The sequence below is a fragment of the Talpa occidentalis genome, unplaced genomic scaffold, assembly GCF_014898055.3.
Source record: "Talpa occidentalis isolate TD23 unplaced genomic scaffold, MPIMG_talOcc4v2.1 talOcc4.17, whole genome shotgun sequence".
Taxonomy (NCBI): Eukaryota; Metazoa; Chordata; class Mammalia; order Eulipotyphla; family Talpidae; genus Talpa; species Talpa occidentalis.
This window is the reverse complement of record NW_023601754.1, coordinates 55,706,373-55,725,846: the sequence shown is the minus strand read 5'-3', so window position 1 is coordinate 55,725,846 and position 19,474 is coordinate 55,706,373. Positions and strand designations below refer to the sequence as shown.

The window sequence follows — 19,474 nt, the reverse complement described above, 5'->3', positions numbered from 1 at the left end:
TGCCTCGCGGTCTCAGCCCCGGGCAGGGGCCGGGTGAAGGTGCCGCTTCCGGTGGGGTCCCTGTGGGAGACCGTGGGCAGGGTGGCTGGGCCTGCAGAGCCGGGTAGTGGGCTGTGAGGGGCTCTGGAGCGCCTCCGTTTTCTTTTTTCTTCTTCTTTTTTTTAATAGAGGCATGTTTTTATTTATTTATTTGTTTGTTTGTTTGTTTATACAAGCACTGGGTACAGTCAGAAGCGCGGGAGGGTGAGAGAATTCACCAGAGCCAGAGCGGGGAGCAGAGCAGGCAGAAGGACCGAAGGACACTGCTGAGGGGAGCAGCGGGCGGCAGGAGAGGTCTGCGCGCCATGGGAGACCCTCCTCCGGTGGCTGGGAAGCAGCCGGGGATCGAACCGGTGCCGCAGAGGCCGTGGGTAGCTTCGCAACCCAGCGCTCAACCGCTGCGCCACCGGGGAGGCCCGCGCCTCCCTTTTCTGCCTTGAGATTGAGAGCTATGAAGAGGAAGGGCTTGGAAGGCGGGGGAGCCCTGCCGACTTGGGGACACCCGAGGCCTCCTGTGAGGTGTAACTGGACCCCTCTGAGCTGCCAGTGGTGCATCTGTGGTCCTAACCCCAGCCCGATCCTCCACCTCCCAAGGGCCCTCCCAGCCCCTTTACATAAGTAGGCAGGCTGGTCTGGGTCAGGCCCACGGCCATGGCCTTCACAGACCTGCTGGACACCCTGGGTGGTGTGGGCCGCTTCCAACTGGTCTACACGGCCCTGCTGCTGCTGCCCTGCAGCCTGCTGGCCTGCCACAACTTCCTGCAGAACTTCACAGCTGCTGTGCCCCCCCACCACTGCCAGAGCGCCCCCAACCACACCACAGCCACCACCAATGACTCTGGGGCCTGGCTGAGGGCCACCATACCCCTGGACCGATTTGGAGTCCCTGAGCCATGCCAGCGCTTCACCGAGCCTCAGTGGGCCCTCCTGAACCCCAACACCTCCGTTCCTGGGGCAGCCACGGAGGGCTGCAAGGATGGCTGGGTCTATGACCGCAGCATTTTCCCGTCCACCATCGTGATGGAGGTCAGCGGGGGCCAGGGCGGCATGGGGGGGGCTGCTGCCTGAGGCCGAGACTGGACAGCCCGTTTCCCCTGCAGTGGGATCTGGTGTGTGAGGCCCGAACCCTCCGAGACCTGGCCCAGTCCATCTACATGGCTGGGGTGTTGGTGGGCGCCGCTGTGTTTGGCAGCCTTGCAGACAGGTGAGCCTTTGGGGGTGAGGGTCCCACTGACCCCAGTGTTTGTCAGAAAGTCTTTGGGGGGGGGTCCTCATTTTTCTTTACTAAATTGTATGCATGTGTTTTTGTTTATTTATTTATTTATCTATTTATTTATAAATATTTGTTTTGTATTTATATACTAGCTGGGGTACAGGCCAGAGACAGGGGAGGGTGAGAGGATTCACCAGAGACAGAGTGGGGAGCAGAACAGGCAGACAGACTGAAAGCACTACTGAGGGGAGCAGCGGGCGAGAAAGGAGAGGTCTGCCGTGCCATGTGGGAATCTCCCTGGCCGGCTGGCCTGGAATCAAACCCGTGCTGCAGAGGCTGCGGACAGTTTCACAGCGCTGCGCTCAACCACCTGTGCCGCGGGGGAGGCCATGCATGTGTTTTCAAATAAATACATTTTAAATACATACATTCAGCAGGTTCAAAAATTTCAGAAAGCACAAAATAGGCAGAGAAGTGTCCCTCTCCCATTCCATCCCACCCCTACCCAGTAATTTCTGGGGGGCCACCTGGTGTCTGTGTGTCTCTCCAGAGACATTTATGATTTGAAGCAACCCCAGCAAATGTGTGCAATGCTCCAAACCCCTTTCTATGCAAATGTTGACACCCCAAATGCGCTGTTGTCCATCTGTTGTTGTTGTTTTTTAAGATTTATTTATCTATGCATACAAGAGCTGGGGTACAGGCCAGAGGTGAAAGGGGTGAGAGGAGTCACTAGAGACCGAGCAGGGAACAGAACAGGCAGATTGACTGAAACACACTGCTGAGGGGAGCGGCGGGAGAGTCAGGAGAGGTCTGCTGCGCCATGTGGGTAGCTCCCTGGCCGGGGATGGAACTCAGACTGCAGAGGCTGCGGACAGCTTCACAGCTCTGTGCTTCACCCTTTGCGCCACCAGGGAGGCCCTCTCCACCTGTTTTTTCTCCACTCTGAGGCCTCTGCATGTCCCTTTGGAAAGAACTTTCTTATCCTCCCCAATGTCCGCTGCAGCACGCTGTAAAGATGGGCCAGAATTAGCCAGAAACACCTGAATACTGGACAAAGGTCCTTCCAGACAGGTGCCCGGGCAACACAAGATGGTGCTGGCTCTGATGCCATCCCTCCAGCGCCTCCTCTGTCCTCTTTTCCCTTCTTTCCTGTCTCTCTCTTCCCCTCGCTCCTCCCTACCGCCCCTTCTCTCACTGTAGTCAGTTCAGGTTCTTGGGGGCCCTACCCGGCTCCAGACCCCTAGCCCCAACTGCTTCCCGAGGGCACAGCTCAGACCCCGTGGTGGCTGAGCCGCAGCCCGGGGCACCCTCTCTCATCATGCTTCAGCCTTCTCTGGACAAATGTTTATCTTGCCCAGCGTCTGGCTCAGTGTGTAGCAGGGCAGATGACTGAGCAATGAGGGTATCGTGGAATGACTTCCTCTTCTCAGCCTGAGCTGAGCCATGCCAGCACTTCAGCGAGCCTCCTATACCCCAACACCCTCCTGTACCCCAACACCTCCTGAGCAGTTGGCCCTCCTGTACCCCAGTTGGCCCTCCTGTACCCCAACACCTCCTGAGCAGGCTGGGCAGCACTTGGTTGCTCCCCTCACGTGGGGATGCTGCTGCCGCCCCAGCCCCTGACTCCGTGTCCACGGCTCAGGCTGGGCCGCAAGGCCCCCCTGGTCTGGTCATATTTGCAGCTGGCAGCGTCCGGGGCCGCCACGGCCTATTTCAGCTCCTTTGGCGCCTACTGTGCCTTCCGGTTCCTGATGGGCATGACCTTCTCCGGCATCATCCTCAACTCCCTCTCCCTAGGTGAGTCCATCTGGTGGGGCCTGGGCAAGGAAGAGGGCTAGCAACCCCTGGCGGAGTCTCATGGAGCAGGTTCAACTGGAACTCCCACCGGCCGGGTCCTGGATTCCCAGCTCTCAGGTGGCGGCCCAGCCCGCAGAGGGCCCTGGCCCCCAGCTTGTGGTTTATCGATGCACAAGCGGAGAGGGCTCGTTTCCCGCATGAATTAATCAACCATCACCGCTTGCTAAGCACCTACTTGTGCCAGGCTCAGTGTGGGGCTCCCTATGGGGACATAGATATGCGACATAGCAGTCCCCGGGGCTGCATGATGTGGTTTTAAAAGATGGGGTTCACCGGGTGGTAAAGGTGGTCCATTGCACCAGAGTGGAGACCCAGCTCCCGGGGGCCCTGTGAGGATGTCCTGTCCCACCTAAGGGGACAGGTCAGGCCTCATTCCAGGCTGTTCCAGGCAGCCCTGGTGGCTCGAGCGAGGAAAACAGTGGGTAGTGAGCACCCTGGACACAGGCCTGCTGGCTGCAGGCACCTATTCCAGCTGCTTCGTGCTCCCGGGGAGGCCCCTTGATGTCAGGGCGGGCGTGAAGGGCTCAGAAACTGCTGCCAGAGAGGAACGGGGTGGGAAGAAAGCCTGGGGCAGGTGCACCTGCCCCACCCTCCCTGCACCCCCCCTGCATCAGGACTTCAAAGGGCATGGAGCACTATCTGGTCTCAAAATCCCAGCCCACCCGCCTCATCCTTCCGGGCAGACACCCAGCCGTGGCTGGGATGAGGGAACAGCCACGTCTGTGCTAAATAAAGACAGCTACACACACCCCCACGTGCACACCTACACACAACCCTACACACCTGTACACACCCCACTACTGCACCCACACTCTCACACACCCCGGCACACACACCTCTGCAAACACACACCAGACACTGCCCAGCCCTGCAACACCCCACAGGGCAGCGTGGCCTCTAAAGAGGTCTCTGAGGAGACTCGTGGCCACACCTTTCCCTGGTCACATCGCAGGAGGTGACCACCCTCCATGTTTGTGGCTCATGACAGTTTAGGCCTCGAGCCTCCTGGTCTCCATTCAGCCATCACGTTTGTCATGGACCCTCAGTCCTGGCTGCTTTCTGAAGCGTCCTTCCTCCCACACCGGTTCTTTCTCCCACAGATGTCCTTGTTTATCATCCGGGATAATACATTCCCAGGGTTCCACATGCCGAAGATTCCAAAGTAGATTCCAGATTAAAAACTGTCCTTGCTCCGGCCCGTCCCTCTGCGCGTGGTGTCCTCAGCAGACGCTGGGTGGTTTTCTGCAGACACAGACATGCACACAACACTCGCACCAACGGACACGGCGCATCCGTGTTCCCCACCAGAGGCTCGATAATAAATGCACGAATAAACAAGCCCATGGGGTGTCGGAAGGTGACAGGTCAGAAAGGAGACTCGGATGGTGGGAGACAGACAGGAGCGGTCTCTGGAGTGTGCAGGGCGGGACCCCCAGGAGGGTTCACTGAGCAAAGCTTGGTGGAGGTGAGGGAGCTCGCCCTGTGGCTCTCTGGGGAAGAATATTCCAGGCCCAGGCCCTGGGGGAGCGTGCAGTGGGCTCAGAGGAGGGAGCTGGGGCAGAGCTGGGCTGGCGCAGGCTGAGGTACTGATAAGGGGGCGGAGCCTGTGGGCAGGAGGACACTTTGTGGGTGGAGGAGCTCAGGGGGGCCAGAGCTGATGTGACTCAGAGTTGGCCGGGGTCCCTGCTGCGCGCGGCACCTGGACAGCGGCAGGGAGGCGGTTTCCCAGCGAGGCTGCCGGGTGACCCCGCAGGCGTGAAGCCAGCTCGGGGCAGGGGCAGCAGCTGGCCGCGGGAAGGGCTCCCATCCGGGTTGATTCCGGGGCAGAGACGGATCTGCAGGTGGACGGGACGCCGGAGACGGCAACGAACTGGCTGGAAAGAGCCAGTCGGGGTCATTTGACCATTCCTGGGGGTGAACTTTCACAATTTTTCCAAGTTCTGTGATTTTATAAATGGCCAGACTGGGTCTTCGGCTCGAGCCCAGACAGCCAAACTCTGAACCAGGAGAAATGCATTGACACGGAGTTTATTGTCCGAGGTGGCCTCCGCGGGAGTCAGACATCAGGTCAGCACCTCAGAGAAGGGGGGAGGTGAAGGAATGGGGGTGGGGGCGTCCCATTCCCAGGTCCCAGCAGGTGGGCAGGTAGGCCGCAGGAGCAGTTGACTTTCCCAGCGGGAGGTTTCCTCAGCCATCTGGGGCGTTTGTTTCTGAGGCTGCTGTCAGCTCAGAGACACACAAAGGATCCTACTAGGGATGTGACACCTCAACTTTCCAAGGCCCCCCCCAATGCAGGTGGAGTTAACAGGAGAAAGGGCTGGGGGAGGAGAGAGCAAAAGGTGCTCAGTGATTAATTATTTCTAATTTTTAGTCTAGGGGAGATTTTTGTTGCAGAAATGGAGGGGATCTGGCTACAATTTACAGAAGTATCATATAATTAAGTCATTATATTTCCTTTGCTATCAACCGATTTCATCCTTTCGGTGCTCTGCCTGTGGATTTGTGAGAAAACATCAATACTAGGGAGACTGGCCCTTTGTCTATGTATTTGAGCGGCACATTTTTTTGGGGGGGCTTTTTTTAATGACATGACTTTGTCTACAGTGGGTTGCTTTTGTTTTTTTCAGATGTTTATTTCTATAAAGTCAAGTTTGTTGACTTTCCTTTTATCACTGGTGGGTTTATGACATTTTAGGAAAAACCTTCCCTTATGCAAAAACTGAAAAAAATAGTCAAGTTTTCTTCTATCACTTTAGCAGTTTTGTTGGGTACGTGGGGCTCTGTGGTCCACCCGCACTGGCCGGGGTGTGGGGTTTGGGGCCGTGGGGACGCCTCTGCAAGGACTTGGTGGTCCTTTGGGGGTGATTTCCAGTTGCCTCAGCAGCATCATCAAAGGGGCAGGTGGGGAAACACCGGGCGATGAGTCCCACGGTGGGGTGTGTTTTTCCGCAGTTGTGGAGTGGATGCCCACGCGGGGCCGCACGGTGGCGGGGATCCTGCTAGGCTACTCCTTCACGCTGGGCCAGCTCATCCTGGCCGGGGTGGCCTACCTCATCCGCCCCTGGCGCTGGCTGCAGTTTGCCGTCTCTCTTCCATTCCTCGTCTTTTTCCTCTATTCTTGGTATGTCCTAAGTGAAGTGGGGGTGCGTGGGGGGGTGCACCCGTGTGGCCCAGCCCTCCCCTCTCCCTCACCTGCTTGAAGTGCGCAATGGCTGGGCCCACGGGGCGTGGTGGGGGTGCAAGGAGGGCAGGTGTTCCAGGGCCCCGGGGCTCAGGCATCCTTCGTGGCTATCGGGACAATCTAGCAGACTCCCTTCCGTCAGTGTGGGGTTCCAGGACACACCGAGTGCTTTCCCTCCATCAACGCACCTCACAACAGCCCCAGGGCACTTTAGGAGGGCACGGACCCAGCCCAGGGAGTGGTCACCTTGTTCGTGGCCACCGGCCAGGGTCAGAACCAGCTCAGAACTGGGCCCGTGGACGCCCTGATGCCATGAAGCCTCTGATCACCCTCCAGGATTCCCGGGAGGATTGTTGGCAGGTTCCCATCACCCCATTTCTGCAGACAGCAGGATACTCCACTATTTTTAGGGTCTGAAAGAAGGTGAAGAAAGACTTGGATTTGGAGCATGGAATGGGCTCTACTCAGCTCCGGGTCACGCATCTCCTTCTCTGGGTCCCAGGTGGCTTCCAGAGTCGTCCCGGTGGCTCCTCCTGCAGGGCAAGTCCCAGCTGGCGGTGCAGAACCTGCGGAAGGTGGCGGCCATAAACGGGAGGAAGGAGGAAGGGGAGCGGCTGACCAAGGAGGTAGGCGGTGGTGGCTGGGAGGGTGAAGAGTCTTGGGTCTTGCTGTCAGCCTTGAGCTGTGCTGGGATTTAGTCGCTTCCAGTCCTCGCCCACCATCCAGGCAAGGAAACTGGGAGTAAACAGAAGTAGGAAAGATGTTCAGCCACCAGAGGTCTGCTGCGCCAAGTGGGTTGCTCCCTGGCTGGGAATCAAACTCATGCTGCAGTGGCTGCAGATAGGTTCGTAGGTTGCGTCTTATTCCCTGTACCACCAGGGAGGCCCTATAAATACTATTTTATAGGTTATTTATCATTTATTATAAAGAAGTACCATTTATTGATCCCCATGCTAGGCATGATGCTAAGAGCTGTATGTCCATAATGTCATTTTTTTTTAATATTTTTTTAAAGATTTATTCATTCATGCATACAAGAACTGGGGTACAGGCCAGGTACGCGGGAGGGTGAGAGGATTCACCAGAGACAGAGCAGGGAACACAACAGGCAGACTGACCAAAATACACTGCTGAGGGGAGCAGCAGGTGAGACAGGAGAGGTCTGCTGCGCCATGTGCGATTCTCACCGGCTGGCCGGGATTGAACCTGTGCTGCAGAGGCGTTGGACAGCTTCACAGCGCTGTGCTCAACTGCCTGCGCCACCAGGGGAGGCCCCACCTGTGTTTTTTTTTTTTTTAATATTTATTTACTCATGCAAACAAGAGCTGGGGTGTAGGCCAGAGGTGTAGAGGGTGAGAGGATTCACCAGAGACAGAGTGGGGAGCAGAACAGGCAGATCCACTGAAATACACTGCTGAGGGGTGCAGCGGGGAGACAGGAGAGGTCTGTTGCACCATGTGGGTGGCTCCCTGGCCGGGGATCGAACTCGTGCTGCAGTGACTGTCCCGACCCGCGGGGTTCAGAGGCACGGGAAGAGAAGGGCTGAGGATTGAAATGAGGGGCTTGACGACTTGACGCTAGCGTTTACTTCTTTATTTTTCCTTTTACTACTTTTACATAACTTTCTTTTCCCTGACTTTCTTACTTCCCTGACCTTCTCTCTGCTCCTCTCGCAATAACCTCTCTCAATGACCTCTCGCAATAATCCCCGACCTTCTCGACCTTCTCGTGGTTCTCTTCTTATCTCCTGGTAGCTCCTCCCATCGTACCTCCCAGTCTCATTTGATTAATAGGAAACACCTGTGGTTTCTCAGCAGGCAAAAACGGTAAAGCGAAAACTAATTAATGGCACGTGTGTTGCGCAACACGGCGCATGCTCCAGGCGGCTCCGGACAAGTGACTTCATAGTGCTGAGACTTAATCCCTTGCACTACCAGGGAGGCCCCATCATGTCATTTAATGCCTCACTTTTTTGTCAACGAAGAAACTGAAGTTTGGGCTGCATCATATAATCTGCCCAAGAACACACTGCCTGAAGTAGAAGAACTGTTCAGAACCTGCTCTTAACCATGGCCAAGGCCATCCAGAGTCCTGGGACCAGGAGAGGGGTGTGAGGGCCCTGGGCCCACAGGTGGCTGTTTCAGTCTAACCAGCAGGCAGCTCAGAGCCCTGGGGCTCCCATTGGAGCCTCTGCTTCATCTCAGTCCTGTAGGCCCATCAGCCCCAGGATGGAGCGGAAACAAGGGCCGACCATCTTGCCAGGGAACTTGACCTTGGCTCTCCCAAGGGTGGAGGAATTTCTAGCAAGGAGACAGTGCCCCAGGCCCTGCCTTCTCCTTGATCAAACTCTCCTGATCCAGGTGGTGAGCTCCTACATCCAGAGTGAATTTGCAAGCGTCCGCACCTCCAACTCATTCTTGGACCTCTTTCGAACCCCAGCCATCCGCAAAGTCTCATGCTGCCTGATGATGGTCTGGTAGGTGACGGACCACGTCTCGTTGCTGAGGCAGGGGACATGCCCTTCACCCCACCAACAAGCTCTGCTCTTTTTTTTTTTTTTTTTTAAAGATTTATCTATGCATACAAGAGCTGGGGTATAGGCCATAGGTGTGGGGGGGTGAGAGGATTCACCAGAGACAGAGTGGGGAGCACAACAGGTGGGTCTACTGAAATACGCAGCTGAGGGGAGCAGCGGGAGAGACAGGAGAGGTCTGCTGTGCCACATGGGTCACCTCCCTGGCCAGGGATCAAACTCATGCTGCAGTGGCTGCCAATAGCTTCATAGTGCTGAAACTTAACCCCTTGCGCCACCAGGGAGGCCCCCCTCTGTTCTTAAATACTCTCCATGCAACGAGCAGGGAAGCCTTATGAATGCAGCCTGGTCTGTGTACCATCTCCAGGGTGCCCCCACTACTCGGTGCTGAGATGCAGCCTTGGACGAGACTTCCAGGCGGATGTGGGGACCTCTCTTCTGCAGGGGGTCTCACCTGGGTGGGAACCCCTATTGGAATCTTTTCCAAAATGCACCTGCTCATTCTGATATGCCCAGAACCCCAGGGGGTACTGGGAAGAGTCCCTCTCTGGAAAAACATTTGAGGGGCCAGAAGGGGACACAGGGAAATATGAACACATCTCCTCTCTGAACCAGACTCCTGAGGGACTCCCTATAAGCAGCACCCCACAGCACTGAGTGACTGAGCTTGCTTCACTGAGCGTGATGGCTTCAAGTCTGGCGCATAGAGCGACTGCTGCAGAAGGCCTTCCTTCTGAGGCCCAAGCGTATCCCTCGTTTTGTTTGTCCATCCATCTGTCGACACGCACTTGGACGCGCCGTGTCCACATTTTGGCTACTGTGAATAACGCTGTGGGCGTGGATGTACGAACAGGTCTTTGAGACTCTGCCCCGGGAACATTGACATATCCAGGGAAACCCCAGATGCGAGAATGAATCCCAGGCCTCTGCAGTCAGCTTGGCCATAAGCCACCCACCCCGGCAGACGCAGCCATTTGCGAGGCAGATTTCTCAGTAAACACTGGGAGACACGCTGCCGCCGTGGTCTTGCCAGAGGTCCCTCGTTTCTTCCCTCTCACTCTCAGGTGTGATGCTCAGGTCCCATGCTGGAGGCTGGGAGGAGGGCCTGGCCTGGTGCTAAGAGGAAACATTACACATGCTTGGGCCCAGAGAGTGGACTCGGGGGAAAGGGGCGTGGAGGTAGAGGCCAGCTCCAGGCCAAAGTCAGAGACTGGGGAGACGGGGAGGGACTTGTGCAAGTCAGGGGACTTTAACTCCCCAGGAGAAGCCGGTATTGCTCCTCCGTGCATGTCCTCCCCACCCTCACCCTGTCCAGGACAGCGACGCCAGGATGAAACAGCCCTCTGCTGCCTCTCCCAGGTTCTCCAACTCCATGGCTTACTACGGCCTGGCCATGGACCTGCAGAAGTTTGGGCTCAGTGTCTACCTGGTGCAGGTCCTGTTCGGGGTCATAGACATCCCAGCCATGCTAGTGGCCACCACCACCATGATTTACGTGGGCCGCCGGGCCACCGTGGCCTCCTTCCTCATCCTGGCCGGGCTCATGGTGATCTCCAACATGTTTGTGCCAGAAGGTGAGTCATCTACTTCTGCCCTCACCAGCAGGAACCTCGGGGGGCTGGCGCTAGTGGGCGCCACACAAAGGCAACGAGGCCGAGGGAGGGTCTTCTGGACCTGGCAGGAAAATTACTATCAATGAGTAGAGTTTTAATCAGCACCCAGTGCCTACATCAGCGTCATGGTGGAGAATTCTCCAAGGACATGAGTCTTTGACCTTGGAGCTTTGCCACCTTGTCCAGGCAACCAGGCGGATGCGATCAAAGCAGCGGGTAAGACAAAGTGCTGGTTGGGTGCGCCAGCCTGGAGCTTGGCCAGGCGGCAATCAGGGGTGCAGCAGACCCAACCCCGGCCCGCTGGCCCTGGACGAGTGGTTTGCACACCTGGCTGTGATGAGCACCTCCTGGACACCTCTGAACACTCCCAGTGCCCAGGTGCTCCAGGCCAATGCAGTTAGAGTCTCAGGACTAGGACCCAAGCTTGGATTTGAAAACATGCAATTGCAGCAAGAAGCTGGGGTTGACTGTCAGGGTCCTCAGGCAGGGGGAATCATAGCCCAGGCCCAGCTTGCCGCCAGGGTGTCCTCTGCTTCAGCGTCTTACCTGTAAAAGGGATATGGTTGCTTGTGTATTTTGATATACTTTCTCCCAACCTCTTTCCTGTAGATAGATTTGGAATTTGACATGATGAGATAATATAACATATACACACACACAGTGATATAAGTAGGGCTATTTTTACGTATGTGCATATATATGTATGTGCATATATACATATGTGCATATATACGTGTGTGCATACATACGTATGTGCATATATAATGTATTATTTTCCACTGGATGTTGGAACATAAATACACTTTTCCATGTTAGTTCAAATGTTTTGTGACCCTAATTTTTTCTTACTATATAATATTTCAGCTAGGTTGGTGTTCTTCAATTCCACCTGCCTGTTAGAATCTCTTGGAACACTTAAAAAATTGTACCTTTTTTTTTTTTTTTTTTTTTACATTTTAAAAGGTCAGGTTTATTAGGAAAAGGAGAAAGAGACTCCTGCAGAGTCACAGGTGGGAGGTGGGCAGGAAAGCTCCCAAAATACCCAGCCTTGAGCACATCCCCCAGAGACTTTGCAAAATGGGGTTGGGCACAGGAAGGGGTCACACAATCCCCGCTTCCTGACTGCTGCGGGCAGCTGGGTGTCGCCAAATCCGGAGGATGGGGGTGAGCCCTGCCGGTTGCAGCAAAGTTGGACTTTGCCTCTGGCTTTGCCGCTCCTCACCCACAGCCTCACAAGCATCTGAGTGATGAGGCTTGGCCCTCGTGACGTCACATCGGCCTTATGGCAGCCCCACGAAACGTGCCATTCTCCTCATTTCACAGATGAGGACAAGTGAAGTGACGTCACCCAGCTGGGCCCGAGCTGGTCGTCCTGCCTCCCACAGGGCTTGGTGACACAGAAATGAGGCGGGAAAGAGGCGGAAGTCACAGGGCAGCTGGGTCCCAGCTAGGAACTTGAGGTGGTAGAAATCCTGATTTTCCCCTCCAGGTTCTGCTCTGCCTCCCCCACAGCTCTGCCTCCCCCCACAGATATGCAGATGCTACGCACGGCCCAGGCTGCACTGGGCAAAGGCTGCCTGGCCAGCTCCTTCATCTGCGTGTACCTGTTCACGGGAGAGCTGTACCCCACAGAGATCAGGTGGGTGCCTGGGCGAGGCAAGGGGTGCCTACCCCAGACCGGGAGGCCCTGGCGCCCAGACTGACAGCGGCTGGCCTTGCTCACTCAGGGCCCCTCTTGCTCTGCCCGACACCAGGGCCGGGAGCCCCCGGCTCTCTCTTTCCAGATCCTGGTGTTGACCTGTCCACCCTCCTCCCACAGGCAGATGGGGATGGGCTTCGTCTCGGTCAGCGCCCGCCTTGGGGGCCTGGCAGCACCCCTGGTCACCACTCTTGGGGAGTTCAGCGCTGTCCTCCCGCCCGTGGGCTTCGGGGCCACCGCCATCCTGGCTGGGCTGGCCATCTGCCTCCTGGCTGAGACCCGCAACATGCCCCTGCTGGAGACCATCGAGGCGATGGAGAGGAGGTGAGGGCCCTGGCCACAGAGGAGGGGGTGCTCATGAGGCAAGCGGGGGGCAAGTATCCATCCTCCAGCTGCAGCTGAAACAAGAGCCAGAGCCAGGTGGACACAGCAGCCACGGCCACGCACCGCTGTCTGCAGAGGCCGAGCTTCCAGCAAGAGCAGACCCTGGAGAGAATGGTGAGGGAGAAATCAGTGCAGGGAGACCAGCAAGCAGAGAACTAAGAGCTCAAGGGCAGCCCCACGGAGCAGCGTGGAGGACAGCATGGGGAGGAAGGCGGGCAAGAGAGGCGAGGAAGAAGTGGGGAGAGGCGCGGTCCCTGTGGTTACAGGGGGGCTTCGAATACATCTCACAGCCTCCTGGTGACAGGGAGGATGACCCCACGCATGCTCTTCTTCCTATCAGAGCGGAGAAAGAATACCAGCTCCTCAGGCAGGGGACACCAGCTTTAGCAATCACCGCAGGAGCCACTCCTCCGGGGCTCCTCAGGGAGGAGGCTGAGTCAGGCCTGTCCTTGATCCAGCCCCCCAGGGGCTTTGATGGGGCCTCTGGAAGTGGCTCAGTGAAGACCCTCCTCTGGACAAAAAGGGGCAGGAAGGTAAAGGGCCCAGGCCTGCAGCTTTCCCTGCAGGTCCAGTGTGGTCTCCCCGCTGAACCATCTCCACCCAGGGCTGGGGTGGCTGAGTTTGCACCCCTTCTGGCCTCCGAGCACCGGGTCTCCCCCGAGCCACGGACACGGCGCCCCAACTGGGTCCAGCACACATTCTTGGTCAATTCTGCCTCCCAAATATATTTTGAATCTGAGCATCTCCCCCCGCCCCTAGCTCCAGCCCCCCTCATTCTTGTCCGCACAGGATCACAGAGACCCCTGTCGCGGTTCTGGCTGGGGCACTCTTAAAATCAGATTTTCTGGCTGTCGAAAAATCCCAGCAATACCAAATGAAATTCTAGTTTTAAATAACAGAGCTTCCTCTGACCCTGCCAGGAGCAATTTATTCTAAAACTATGTTGTTTTGCATATGAGTCCACTAAGCTGTGGAGACCAAAAGTTATTTTAATTTTTACAGCAGTGGGAAACAAGCCGTTCTTTCTCACAGCAATTTGCTAATTGGATCTCGCTGGTCCAGTTGCAGGCCGTGCGTCCCATGGCGGAGGACAAGCTTGTACAGGCTGAAAAACAATTGCTGCCCACAGTGCAGGAATGCAGAGGGCGCACTTAAGCTCCTTAAATGTTGCAAAGTCACCCCATATTTTGTATTATTTAATAGTTTTTTTAAAAGATTTTTTTTTATTTGTGCATGGAAGAACTGGGGGGTAGGCAAGAGGTGCAGGGGGGTGAGAGGATTCATTAGAGACACAGTGGGGAGCAGAACAGGTAGATTTACTGAAATATACTGCTGAGGGGAGCGGCGGGGAGACAGGAGAGTCAGCCGTGTGGGTCAGCTCCCTGGCCTGGGATCAAACTCATGCCACAGTGGCTGCGGATAGCTTGATGGCACGGAGACTTTTTACCCCTGCGCCACCAGGGAGTCCCCTGGTGGGGACTATGGTTTTTTTCATTGTATAGGTGTGTGTCTATGAGAAAGAGAGAGAGGTAGAACAATCTCAAATTTACAAAAGCAGTACAAGTGCTAGGCAAAGTATTTTCTTCCTGAACCACGTGGAGAAAGTGGTCTCTCTTCCAAATGTTTCCATGTCTTCTCTCCAAACAAGGACAGTCCGCTACATAACCACAATATAACCACCACCATCAGGAAGTTAGTGCTGACAGATGACCTCTCATCCTCAGACCTCATTCGAGACCTCCAAAACCAGAGGACCTGGTTCTGGATCATAAGTAGATTTAATTGTGGCATCTCCTTCAGACTGGAGTTGGTTCTCAGATGGTCTTTGACTTCATGACTCCAAATAATTGCACAGTTTTATAACTGGAAGGACACAGACACAGACTTTCATAAGACAAAGGGCACAGCAGTGCTCTAGCTGGCTTTCTTCAGTGATTCATAAGCCAGGCAGCATTCCATCCAGATACAGCAAGCGCTTCCTTTCTTCATATATTTTTGATGGTACAGGTTGTAATTCTTATAAGCAGATAAAGAACAATCCCTTGACCTCCCTCCTCCACCACCTTCATGGCCCAACCTCACAGGTTTCCCCTGGGATTCAAACACGTGTGACAATTCAGAAGGGCAGGTAGCCACGACCACAGCTACTTGGCATCTCATGTGAGATTTTGCATAAGAAATTTAAACATGTGGTTTATTAAGGAGGAAACAGACACAGTGCTTGTTTAGAGAGCAGAATGGGCTGGAAAACAAAGCCTGTTCTTGAGTAGGTGCCGCCAGGAGCACGTCCAGATGGAGTTGTGCCATGAGAGAGTGGCTAAGATCAGGGAGATTTTGCAGAGTTCTGGAGGCCAGGGATTTTACCTGGCATTTAATTGAGGCTTTTTGAAATCTCATTCCTGTATTTAGTTATTTGTCACTGAGTTTTTACTATGACTCTGACAGAGTGCTAAGTGTGGGGTGTAGCACACGTGATCTCTGCCCTCATGGATTTAGGGGCTAAGAGAGACCCACTGAGAACCAATGCACACAGATGAATGAGTCTTTAAGAGAATAAACTGGCATTTTCAGATGTCTCTAGATTTGAGTCTAGACTCAAAGGAGGGCAAGGAGTTAAGCAGACTGAGAAGAGGACAAGTGTCTCCCTAAAGGAGGGAACAGCCTATGCAAGGCTCTGGAGGCCCCAGAAAGCTGCAGGCACTGAGCAGTGGGGCTGCAGAGAGGACAGGGCAGCCCTATCCACCACAGCACTAGGCTTTCATTTTCAATCAACAGAGAAACCATTGCAGGATGTGAGGAAGGGATTGATGTGGTCTGGTTTATATTTTTTAATGATCTTTTGGGCTCCGTGGCTTATTAAATCTCATTAAGACTCATTACTTATTAAGACACATTAATTTTTTTAAGATTTATTTATTTATTTATACATGCACTGGGTACAGTCAGAAGCACCTGAGGGTGAGAGAATTCACCAGAACCAGAGCGGGGAGCAGAGCAGGCAGAAGGACCGAAGTGCACTGCTGAGGGGAGCAGTGGGCAGCAGGAGAGGTTTGCTCACCGTGTGGGACCCTCCTCCAGTGGCTTGGGAGCAGCCGGGGATTGAACCGGCGCTGCAGAGGCTGTGGGCAGCTTCGTAACCCAGTGCTCAACCGCTACGCCACCAGGGAGGCCCTCGGTGTTCTGATCTTTAATAACCTTTTTCAGATTCTTGACTGTTCATGTTCAACTAATATCAGACAGGAACAATTTGGTCAGTACGAAATGGCCGTGGGTGGGGGGAGGGGAGGCTAGGGCCTTTCTTATGAGCATGTCAAATAGTTTCAGAGATTTGGACAAGAGTTCAAGACTTCTTCAGCCCATCTCCTTTTTCTCAATTCTAATCTCATCAAACAATTATGAGTGCCAGTCCAGGCCTGGATACCAAAGACTAGGATGAGGAGAAAACCAGCCTTTTCTAAGGTTCAAGATATCCATCTGCAAGATGGCAGATGGCCAACCGGGATTAAAGCTAATGTACCCGCTGATTTCTGAGGAACTGGTTATCAGTGGGCTAACCTTAGATTTCTTTCATAGGCCAACAAAAGCCCAGTTGTAAATCACCTCTTTCTATTGCCAGATCCTTCATTAATCACAAGGCCAGATACTGTTTCTTCACTGGAGTTGGCCCAGTTACCCAATTAGGTTTATGTCCCAGTTTGTCGGCGTAACACAGCAAATGAACAGTTGATTAGCCCTGTTCAAGCCCCTTTATATAAGAATAGAACATACAGGGCCTCCCTGGTGGCGCAGCTGTTGGGCGCTGGGTTGCAAGGCTGCCCGCAGGTTCTGTGCCACCGGTTCGATCCCCGGCTGCTCCCCGGCCACCGGAGGAGGGTCCCACATGGCGCGCAGACCTCTCCTGCCGCCCGCTGCTCCCCTCAGCAGTGTACTTCGGTCCTTCTGCCTGCTCTGCTCCCTGCTCTGGCTCTGGTGGATTCGCTCATCCTCCCGCACTTCTGACTGAACCCAGTGCTTGTATAAACAAAGCAAACAAACAAACAAATAAATAAATAAAACATGCCTCTATTAAAAAAAAAAAAAGAATAGAACATACAGCAAGGAGGAAATGCCAAAGGAAAGTAAAGCAAAGTAGCCTCCTCGGTCATGTACATTACATGTTCATGAAGGAAATGTACATCAAAACAGGGAGACATCATGCAAAAATACCCAAAAAGGAAAGATTTTAAAGCACAGTAAGAGTTACTGTAGGAGATGTGTCTGTAAAGGGGAGGAAATTCCTGCAACCTTTCTGGAAGTTTCTTTGGTATTACTGACCCTGAGTTGTAAAAATTTTCATATTTTCTAAGCAACAATGAAATTTCCAGGAATTTACCCAAGGAAGATAAGTAGAAATGTGGACAAAGTTCATTTACAAAGACATTCACAAACATGTTTAATAGTCTAGAAAAAATGTAAACTCTCCCAATATCTGAAATTTAGCTAAATTATGATACATTGTGCAATAGTTAAAAGTTATGCTGAAGAGTTTTCATGGCGTGGAGAATGTTTACGATATACTGTTAAATAGTGAATTAAGTTAATGATATTTTCTTAGTTATGTCAAGAAATAGACACTTAAAAGAAATTTCTTTTTTTTTTTAAGATTTATTTATTTTTATACAAGAATTGGGGTACAGGCCAGAGATGCACAGGGGGGTGAGAGGATTCACCAGAGACAGAGTGGGGAATAGAACAGGCAGACAGACCAAAGTACACTGCTGAGGGGAGCAGCGGGCGAGACAGGAGAGGTCTGTCCCACCATGTGGGTTTCTCCCTGGCCGGCAGGGAATCGAACTTGTGCTGCAGTGGCTGCGGATTGCTTCATAGGTTGCGTCTTAACCCCTGCGCCACCAGGGAGGCCCAAGAAAGAAATTTCTTAAAATAATGACGGGTGTTGCCTCAAAGTATGGGTGATATTTTGGGGTTTCTTTTCCAGTCTTCTTTACATTTTAAAAATTATGTCCAAATTATCATAGTGGGTAAGTTTTCTTTGGTAATCGGGGGAGAAGGCACACGATGAAAAAAATGATAAAATTCAACTAGATCATTTCCAGACACAGGGCGAGCTGGGGAGCTGCTAGTGTTCCCCAGAGCCTGTCAAGATGGTGGGAGGCCAGAAAGAGAGGCCACCACCTGAGCTGCCCCACAGTGCCGAGAGAAGGTCTGCTCGGCTTCCACCGTCCTTGGGGACTTGGGGACAACGGAGACTTGTCTTCCTGGTGGTACCAACACGCCCGTGACTGCCGCACACACCGCCTGCCCCCCCTTCTACTTTTTCATGTTATTTTTCCAATGACTTTTCATTTCCACAGAGTCAAAGACGGCTCCTCCAAGAAGGAGGCGGAGGAAAAGAGTGAAGAAATTTCCCTTCAGCAGCTGGGTGCGTCTCCCCTCAAGGAGACCATCTAGGCTGCCCAGAGCCTCACTGTGTCCAGACAGCACCCAGGGCTTCTCCCAGCATGGGCCGGGTCAGGCGTGGCCCAGGACTGCAGTGGTTCTACAAGCTCAGGCCAGCGAGCTGCCCACCTGCCAGGCCAGGCCTGCCCGGGGTGCTGACCCGCAGTGGCCAATCGGCACGAGCACGTGTGATCACCAGGAGAAATATACCCAGGGACTAACGGGGGGCTGCTCTCCTCTCCCATCCCAGGATCGGCCTCATGAAACCACTCTGCTCATTCCTGTTCTCATAACACTAGGTCTCGGCCGGGTCAGCCACATTTCCACCCGGTTGGTTGTCCTTGGAACAGCCCCGCCTTGGGCGTCCCCGAGGAACACCCAGAGCTCATCCCGCTCCCCTCACTGGGCATCTGCTCTCTCCCACTTTGGACCATTAAAGCTCACACCCCTGTCTGTGTGGTTTCCCTCTTCCGGCAGCTGCCCCCTCTGTGGGCCTCACAAATGGTGCACACTCAATAAACAGTGATGAGTAAGTGATGGGATGTGGCCCGTCCCCTGTCCCTCTCCCCCAAGGCTAACTCCCTGGCCTGACAGCATCCCTCTGACCTCAGACCTATTCCAGCCCAACATCTGGACAAATGCCCGGCCCCCTGACCTTGACCGTCACCGGAATTCAGATTAGGCTCATGAAGGTTTGAAATCTTGGCTCATCGGGTGGCCTTGGGCAAGTTTCCTTGTCTAAACCCTTCCTCCTGGGGTTACCAGAGAATCAAATGGGACGGGTGCTCAGTCCCCTACCATCCAAGGAAAAGCAGAAGACAGAAAGACTATCAGTGTTTGGGCAGGAACCACACCACTTCCCTCTTCACCAAGTCAGTCTTTCAGCAGCTTAGCTTGGACAGAGCTTGAACAAGGCCACTCCACAAGCCCTGGTGTCAGTGCACCAAAGCCTCAGTGCTTTCGACAGGTCAAAGCCCTCTCGCTGCCATGTTGTTACACAAGCTTTCCTATTTGAGTTGTTCTCAAGCCACACCCTCAGCTGATGGGTAAATTTAAAGACAGAGGGCTACTCCTGGTCATGTTTGGGGTTTTTTTTTTTAATTTTTATTTATTTATTTATTTAATTTATTTATACAAGCACTGGGTACAGTCAGAAGTGTGGGAGGGTGAGAGAATTCACCAGAGCCAGAGCGGGGAGCAGAGCAGGCAGAAGGACCGAAGTACACTGCTGAGGAGAGCAGTGGGCAGCAGGAGAGGTCTGCGCGCCGTGTGGGACCCTCCTCTGGTGGCCGGGGAGCAGCCGGGGATCGAACCGGCGCTGCAGAGGCTGCGGGCGGCTTCACAACCCAGCGCTCAACCACTGCACCACCGGGGAGGCCCTCCTGGTCATGTTTTAAGATTCATCTAGGAAGTCACCTCTTCCAGGCAGCTCTCCCTGATCTCCCCTGCTTGCCTCCTGGGCTCCTACACATCCTTCTCACTGGGTTGGGTTGCAAAGGACCCATGACTTGCTGGC

The 19,474-nt window shown here is 54.1% G+C and overlaps 1 protein-coding gene across 4 annotated transcripts; it reads left to right on the top strand.

Moving 5' to 3' along the window:
- Nucleotides 1-690: 690 nt before the first annotated feature.
- Nucleotides 691-18,488, top strand: LOC119249984 (solute carrier family 22 member 20). Of its 4 annotated transcripts, XM_037517590.2 has the most exons (10): nucleotides 691-1,065; nucleotides 1,140-1,243; nucleotides 2,898-3,052; nucleotides 6,065-6,233; nucleotides 6,796-6,919; nucleotides 8,654-8,769; nucleotides 10,186-10,400; nucleotides 11,970-12,078; nucleotides 12,259-12,462; nucleotides 17,874-18,011. In XM_037517590.2, the coding sequence occupies exons 1-10, from the start codon at nucleotides 691-693 to the stop codon at nucleotides 17,968-17,970; spliced, it is 1,668 nt and encodes a 555-aa protein (XP_037373487.1). In that variant the 3' UTR covers nucleotides 17,971-18,011. The 4 variants fall into 4 exon arrangements, with proteins under 4 accessions (XP_037373487.1, XP_037373488.1, XP_054553446.1 ...); XM_037517591.2 differs by lacking the exons at nucleotides 11,970-12,078; nucleotides 12,259-12,462 and having other exon boundaries at nucleotides 1,034-1,065; nucleotides 17,874-18,488; XM_054697471.1 differs by lacking the exons at nucleotides 691-1,065; nucleotides 1,140-1,243; nucleotides 2,898-3,052; nucleotides 11,970-12,078 and adding an exon at nucleotides 4,334-4,476 and having other exon boundaries at nucleotides 17,874-18,488.
- The last annotated feature ends 986 nt before the right edge of the window (nucleotides 18,489-19,474 follow it).